The following is an 8,714-nucleotide window of genomic DNA, read 5'->3' as shown; positions in this document are numbered from 1 at the left end:
TTTTTTCTCATTATTATCTATAAATATTTTACAGTACAATTATAAGAGTTTACATTTAAACTATGAAAAGCATAAAGATAATCAATAGTTGGCAGAAAATTACACATAACTTTAGTACAACTAACATAAGACTATCAAAAACTTATAATTATTAATTTATGTTGAATATAAAAAACAAATTATACCTACTCCACATACGTTTAAAAAGGAAACAATAGTCACATTTTAACTGTCTTACAGAAAATTAGCTACGGACAACGGATATATAACTAATAATTTGAGTAGTAGCATATCAGTGATTACATCATATTACTTTGAAAATAGTTATTTGGACTCTGAATGACCTATAGGTTTTTCATTATCAGAATCATCTTTACTTTTATTAACTTCTATAACAGTGTCCAATGTATCCCAGTCAAATTCATTTTTCATTTCCTCTTCGTGTTGAATATTTAGACTTGATGAATCATCACCATTGTCAGAAGTTTCATTTTTATCCTCATTGCCAGCACCCTGGAAGTGCAATCAATAGATGGGTCAATGTGCATTGGAAATGATAAAATATTTTATATTTTGTCTTTAAATTTTATACTTTGTTAGAAGAGTCGCTGTCTGATTTCATTTCATCAGTACATTCCTTGCTAACCACTTCGGCAGTCTTTTCTTGAGATTTATTTTTATCACAATGTTGCACATAACGTTGTAAATGTACACGGTTACGACAATGCAAATTCAACTGCTGTTCAACATCATCATGTGGGGGTAAATTGAACTTACACAATTCACAGTAATATACTTCAACTTTTTTACAAAACTCTTTACCTATAGAAAAATTACAAAAGTATTTCACATTGATCAGTAAAAAGAAAATTTGAACTACTATTGAAAAAGAGTACTAATTTACTAAAATTTCATTTTCCATATAAAGTTTATCGTATTTAGTTTTTTTCATAAAGTATATAAATTAATGAGAAAAAAAATATTTGGAAGAACACTTTTAGAAAGAAAATATAGAATTTTTCATAAAAATAATTCATAAAATAAACTCTTTTAAAGTTATAATTATAATTATAAATTATTGTATTCCTATTCTTTAACATATGGACGTAGTTATAGAAATATTAGTAACTAGGAAGTATCTTACGTTAGGGTTGAAGATATTGAAATTGGAAACCGGTATTGTGGTATTAGATCACCGTAATACTATAAACCGAAATACTGGTATATACCGCAATACCTCACAAACCGTCACTAAACATTATCACGGTATGTACCGGTATAACAGTACCGTTGCAGTAGTATTTGAACAAAAACCGGTATACCAAAAAACCGTCAACCCTTATGTACAATTAATACATTTTTTATAGTAAATAATAATAGCAAATATATGGTATTTAAAAATTAATAGATTCATAACTCACCTAAACTTATTTCTTTTTTTAGACTTAGATTCTTTTTCCATCATTTTTACTATCTTGAGCATTTTCACATTCTTCTGATCTTCATCTAAAGATACAAATTAATTACTATTCATTTTTTAATTTGTTTTCAGTTCATTTTTGAAAGTTTATGATGACTAACCATCCCCAGATCCAACCGAATCCAAAACCATAAAATTGTCCATATCCACATCGCCATCAGCTTCATCTGCACTCGGAACAGCAGCCATTCGTTTAGTTCGACGATCATAAATATCAACTTTCTGCAACAAGGACAAATGATTACATTATAACATCATAATTCATAATATACAATAATAATTGGATGAACCTTATACTATCCAAATAAAAAAACCATTACCTTTAAATGGTTGGTGCTACACAAATGATGCTCATAACGCATTGGCGATGCAAACATCAAATGACACACATTACAAGCGGGTTGTAGAAATTGTTTAATTTTCTGAAATAATGTTTTTGTCATTAGTTATGAATTTATGATTTACAATATACCTTTATTCATAAGTTTCATAATTTTACACTCACCTTGTGCAAAATGCTACTGAAGTGATCACTTTTTGGTTGTTTGAAATTCAATTGGCATAATTTGCAATAGTTAATCTCAGTTTTTGGATCTTCCTCAGTTGCTTTATCATCAATCTCTTTTTGTTCCTTACGCTGGTCCTGACGAAACATGAATAATTCATGCTTACGTTTACGGGCTAATTGAGACATGGCTGTGCGATGACGTATTTTTAATAAATGTATCTCATATTCCTAAATGTACACAATTAAAATTATTATATAATTTGTATTTACTTTCAGACATATAAATCGTAAAATGTCTACTTACTCTAAATGTCTTGCAGGTTACTTCGCAATGAGGACACAATAGTTTAATAAACGGCTCTCCTCTAGAATCTAGCAAATTGTTTTCAATTTTTCGAGGCTGTATGGAAAATATATAGAACATTAATAAATAATAATAAATCACAAATATCTGTTGATTCATAAATAATTTACTTACTGAAGTTTTATCTCCAGAACCAGATTTAGATACATCGCCATTTAGTTTTTGTTTTTTTACCTTTTTCTTAACAATTTTCATCACTTTTTTAATAACTTTCTTTTTCTTTTTAGGTGATTTATCTTTTTTTTCACCATCATCCTCAGGCCTTTCACAATCTTCATCATTGGCCGATTCTTCTTCCTCTACTTCTTCTTCAACTTCCTCTTCTACTTCTTCTTCATCTACTGACGGAGACCTTACACGTTCACGAAGTTGCTAAAATATTTATAAAATTATAAATAAAAAAAAAATTACCTTTTTTGTTATTATACATACACGAGTTTTTTCCCTGAATTCTGCAATTTTTCTTGCACGATAGTCATCATGATCTCGCATACTAGTTCTGTTAAAAAATATTTAAATGATTACTATAGATAAAATATAAATAAATTGTATAAGTATAATTCTTATGTTTTAAAAATCTATGACTTATGGATATTTGATTACAACTGCTTGACCTATAATAATAAATAATAACATTAAATTAATTGATATTAACTTTACTTAATCTGAAATAAGAACATTAAATTAATTGAAATTAACTTTACTTAATCTGAAAATAGAACATACTGAAATGGCACACATCATAAATGTAGATTAAACAACTGGAATAGTAACAATGGAATTATTCCATTACTAAACAATACACTGATCACTGTGTTTAAAACGTTTGAATGTGTTTTTAGAAGAAACTTCAAAAATAAAATAAAATTTATATAATATTGTAATAATTATAGGATTCTCAGAAAAAGTTTTATTTAATCTTTTTGGAGAAAAAAGCCTGACCACAAATTTTAAACGAAAAAAAATTTTGGTCTGATTTTTGTTTTTGTTATTCAACCTACAGTAATAGATGGTAAGGTTGATAGAAAAATAATGTGTATACGTAATATAGATAGCAAAATTAATCTGTATTTAAAGATAAAATATGAAATACCCTAAGATATAATTATATATAAAATTGATAAAATACACATAAAATATCTAGTTGTTGTCCAAACTTGCAGTTATTCGCATAGAGATGGAAGTAGTGATTTTGAAATCAGGAAAATAATAATTTTTAATTTTTTTGCATACACAATTAATCATGATCTGTCAACCAGCATCTGCTTGGAATACTCTCAAAAAATGTTTGCGTATTTTAAGCACTTCAAAAGATAAAAATAATAAATAAATTATAAATGAATTATGCTGAATAGTTGCAGATAGATAATGAAATATAAGTGGAATATTTTTTTGCCATTGTATTTGTAAAAGTAAAAGATATTAACAAATTATTAGTTTTAAATTATGTAACATTCTTCTATCATTCATTTTTATAAGTAACAAATTATTTTTTAATATTAACATCTTTTTTCGAAAACAATTATTTTATCAGACTTGTTTTCCGTGTACTTTGTCCCGACACCCGTAATTATAGATATTTTAAATTCATTTTTTTACTATGAGATGCTTTTATTAAATTATTTGTTATGTTTTTAAGATGGTTCATTTAATTGTCTACACTCATTATTTTAAAGTTTTAACTTTTTTAATAAATATTTTTTCAACTTTTTATCATCAATTTTGAAGTTTTTAAATTTAGGAATGGCAACATACATTTTTAATTTCATATTCTGAAACAGACATAAAAATTGAATTTCAAACGAACTATTAGTTAGTTATAAGTATAACTAAAGAGTTGATTTTCAGGGTACCCTGAACACTCACTTTGTTTATCTAAACTTTTAATACTTTAAATACTAAGTTAACTAATTAACACTACTCGGTCAAACTTAAATGTGTATGTATCAATAAACTTTAAAATATGATGAGTGTAGAGAATTATAAACAATATTATAATGTTTTTTTCAAAAATGTAGTTTTGGAATGACATCAAATTATATAAAACCAATGAGTGTAGAGTCATAAACACTTAAATGAACCACTTTGTATACAATATTTATAAAAGATACGTATTTTATAAAATAAGAGTATATTTAGAATTTGATAGAAGAATTCTATAATATTACTGTAGCCATATAACAAAACCATAGAAACTGGATGCATCGTTAGGTCAAAAAATCTAATTCCAAAATACAACATACAAATTACAGATGAGTACCAGTTTACAGAGTTGTTGACGCTGAATACAGATATCAAATGAATGATACAAGTCAGTACGTTTCGTATTGATATATCAGCTAATGATATTGAACAAATAGAAATTTCAAAATTATCTTCTATAAATAATAATTATAATACTATAACTTTTTGGCGTTATCATCTGACTGTGTACCCAGTGGTACAGTGTATATATATATACATATTTGTCATATAATACCAATCAATTAAAATAGGGTAGTTTCAAAATTAATATTAATATTAATGTTAATTTGTTGTGAATAATAAATGCTATGCTATGGCATTATAATTTGACATTATTATTTCATCTGGAGTTCATCCATAAGTTACATCTTCAATTGAGTTTGTTTCATTAATTCATAGAGTTTAACCCAATATAAATAAATTATTTATGTTAAACATTATATTGTATAATGACAAATGTTGTTGATATTTAATATTGGCATCTGAATAAATAATTTACTGTATCTATGTATTTCATCTTTAATACTCCAAATTTAATTCAATTGTGTATTCAAAAATTTCCTTGTAAAATATTATCCATTGTACATGCATAACTGAACATAATAATCTTTAATGAATTTTAGTCAGAACAATGACCATCAATTGTATTTTATATTTTCTGAACACCAACAATTACTTAATAGTAATTTGTATGATTGTTCAACAATATTTGTTTAATACTTTTTCATTCTGCCCAATGGCTCTATAGCCTATAGATAGGTTTCATGTTGTTTTTTTTAAATATTTTTTATATATGGATACTATTTACTTAGATATTATACTGTTTTCATCATCTTTTGTAACGCTCCATATAAACACGACAGTCGCCATTTAATTACCTTTTGACTGTATGTATTCTTCTATTGGCCATATCATATCCTTTACGAATGGGATTTGTGCGCCAACCTGGTGTAGGTTCAAGTCGTTTGCGTTTGATTAGTCCTGCACTACCTCCAAATGATCCTCTATAAGACACATTGGCAGTAGACCTACCCCTCATACCAGGTCTTTCAGCAACACGGAATCCTCTAGTACCCCTGCCTCTATTTGATGGGCCAGAATATCTTGGGGAAGGTGGTGAAGAACGATCATCATCAGGAGGCAATGGCTTACGGAAATCTGAACCATAGTCACGTGAACTCTCACGGCCTCTGTAACTGCTACTTCCTCCATAGTTATTATCAGGAGCATAGGATGATCTGCTACTACGTTCTTCTACATAACTGCTGCCACCACCACCACCACCACTACTATAACGGCCAAAGTCGTCACCGGAGCTTGAATATCCACCCATGTCTGAGTCTCTGTGACTTCTTCCACCCTGCGTGCAATTTTCAATCAATGTGTCAATCTCATCTTTTTATTTTACATATTTATTTAATACATAATATATATAATACAGATGTCTGTAATAACATATAAAATACCATTTCAAAATACATCGTCAATAATAATAATAACAATAATAATAATAATTATTTTATCAATTGTATTTAAATATGAACCCTTTAATAATTGTTTACTGACATTATCATCTTGCAAGACAAATTGATATTGAGACACTGGACAGTCTTCGATTCAATTTATTTATTTGTAGTAGCAACATATAAGTAGTATTTGTGTAGATCCAATTCAACATAAAATATTAAGCAGTATCCAATAAATTCAAAAATTGATCTTTCATTATTTATTTGCTTCTATAGCATTTTTAAAAATATAATAGAAAATTACTGTATCAGAATTAAATAATTTACTGTTTTACTAATATCCATTAACAAGAAACAGTAGTATAAAAATATCACTATAATATATGAAAATTGTTGTAACTGAAAGAAGACGTTTTTATAGTTGAAAATACTTGGGGGTGCAATATACGAAGTATACATGAAGCCATAAATTATTTTTTGATTTCAGGTTAAAATTGTTCTCTATAAATCCCTACATGGGGTTATTTATCATTTTCAAATACAAATTATATTTATTTTTAGTTTATTTTTAAAACATTATATGTAGGTACTACATAGTAGCGCTGAATGAAATTAAAACTGATAGTTTAAATAGTTCACCCACCCCTTCAAACAACTGTGAAACTGGCTCAACTAATTATGTATAAATAATTTAATGATATATCTGTGTTTAATATAATTATAGCAGAAATACTAAGTTTGCTCTATTATTTTACCCAATACCCACCCATTATTAAGACAGTTCAATTGAACTACTTGAAGTACGTTACGTAAAATAATGTAAATAGAATTTAATACTATGGTTAAAATTTTCAAAATGATTCTATAAATTAAAATATAATCCCTGCATAGGTAACAAACTTAATATTATTTATACTGTTATAATATTATACTAAATATATACCACTTTATTAAAACAAATATATTAAGAAAATCAATGTATAATTGACAACCAACTCCCAAGATATTGTTATTTGAAATCACAGCCAAATAGTTAAATATTATGTTATTAAACATACCTCTTTATACCGCCTATAGTCATCATTATGACTACTTGAATATCGATCATTATTACCTAAAATTATAAATATTATTGGCGATAAGTACTTATATACATTATACAATATACATATACATATAATAATAATAAATTATCAGAATAAATTAACTTCATGTTAAAAATGTACAAACATACTTAATAAATTGAAGCTGAAACTCTTATAATGGCTAAGTACAGATTCACAATCATTTTTTTAATCACTAAATGTTTTAAAACTACCTTTAGAATTTAGATAGTCAGTTATTTTAGCACATTTTGGTTTAGTCAAACTTAACTAATTATTAAACTAAAATATATATCTAATATCATGACTAATTAAATAAGTATGATCGCAACTTAGTGATATGCATACCACACGTGCCACGTCTATAGCGTAGTTCGCTTCTATAAAACTCTATTGGCATTGCCGACCAATAAAATGCAGAGAACTATGAGCAATTGTTTTGAGTATAGAATAATAATGGTGGGACGCGCAAACAGGACATAAACTGATTTTTTTTTAATCATACCTATTTATTTAGTCGTCTAATATTTTTAAATCCCAATTACCTATATCATAAATAAAACCTAGATAATGAAATAATGAAAATCAAAATTATAATTTTACCTTAATCAATTAATTTAAATAAATACTAAATAATTAAACTATTGGTTTAAAGACAAATTGTTATTAATTAATTACAATCAATTACTTAAAATCCTCAACACCTCTATTCTATGATATTGTTACATCTAATTTATATAACTGTTTAATTACCATCCTTTTCCCACAAAAATAAAAATGTAGTTTTATTAATGGTACAAAAGTATTTCTACTTCCACAATGAAAGCCCATTAGATTATTTTACAATAACAGTTGTGCAAATAATTTAAGATGTAAATCTTACCAGAATAGCGATTTCTCGATTCATAATTTGAGTCTCCTTGAGATGACCAGTTAGATCCTGTGTTGCGATTCATGCTGCTATAACCACCAGTTGATGGTGAATTACTGGACCAAGATCCACTGTTTCCTCGGATACCCCCTCGAGACCCACGAAATGAACTATTACCTCGGCTTCTATAACTGTCGTTGTAGTTATTTCCACCACGACTACCTCTTGGACTGCCATAATTTGAATTGTAAGAAGTCCCACGATTTCCTCCTCTTGTGTTGGCAAAACCACCTCGACTAAATAAAAATTAGATTAAATAATTAAATAATCTAGAATAATTTCAGGTACTGAATTAACGGACAATGACCACAGGGCACATAGACTACTGAGTAATGTGAATATACTTAAAATATTTCGATTTAGCGACTGTTGCAAGGTGAAATAACAAGTAACAACAACATTAATTTGTTGTAGGTACCTCCTATCCACTCAAAAGATCGACGTTTGTTTACTGTCCATAGTTACCTAGATCTGTAGGCCATCGTGTCGACTGTTGATCACCAATGCGCGTGCGGACCGCGAAGGTGTGAGGATTTCGATACAAAGCTCCGGCGAAGGTGAACGCGGTGACTGAACTCTAACAGAACTTCGAAATAAACATCCGCAAATGGCCTCGTA

At 27.7% G+C, this 8,714-nt stretch overlaps 1 protein-coding gene across 1 annotated transcript; it reads right to left on the bottom strand.

Annotated features, from left to right (window-relative positions):
- Positions 1-621: 621 nt before the first annotated feature.
- On the bottom strand, positions 622-8,714 carry LOC100162909. The gene is made up of 11 exons (XM_008191887.3): positions 8,562-8,714; positions 8,049-8,332; positions 7,121-7,176; positions 5,475-5,956; positions 2,785-2,851; positions 2,467-2,724; positions 2,293-2,388; positions 1,986-2,216; positions 1,801-1,902; positions 1,422-1,702; positions 622-822 (listed from the first exon to the last, which is right to left on the bottom strand). The coding sequence occupies exons 1-10, from the start codon at positions 8,576-8,578 to the stop codon at positions 1,577-1,579; spliced, it is 1,719 nt and encodes a 572-aa protein (XP_008190109.1). The 5' UTR covers positions 8,579-8,714; the 3' UTR covers positions 622-822; positions 1,422-1,576.

Source organism: Acyrthosiphon pisum, chromosome A1 (genome assembly GCF_005508785.2).
Source record: "Acyrthosiphon pisum isolate AL4f chromosome A1, pea_aphid_22Mar2018_4r6ur, whole genome shotgun sequence".
In the NCBI taxonomy this organism is placed as follows: Eukaryota; Metazoa; Arthropoda; class Insecta; order Hemiptera; family Aphididae; genus Acyrthosiphon; species Acyrthosiphon pisum.
Note: the sequence above shows the minus strand (reverse complement) of the source record. Positions and strands in the feature narration are given on the sequence as shown.

Excerpts from the sequence above, each read along its gene's own strand:
- LOC100162909 (XM_008191887.3), bottom strand. Across the intron at positions 5,957-7,120 it reads ACTATAGGCGGTATAAAGAG|GGTGGAAGAAGTCACAGAGA; the intron begins GTATGTTTAATA and ends AATTGCACGCAG. Across the intron at positions 2,217-2,292 it reads TAACCTGCAAGACATTTAGA|GAATATGAGATACATTTATT; the intron begins GTAAGTAGACAT and ends GTGTACATTTAG.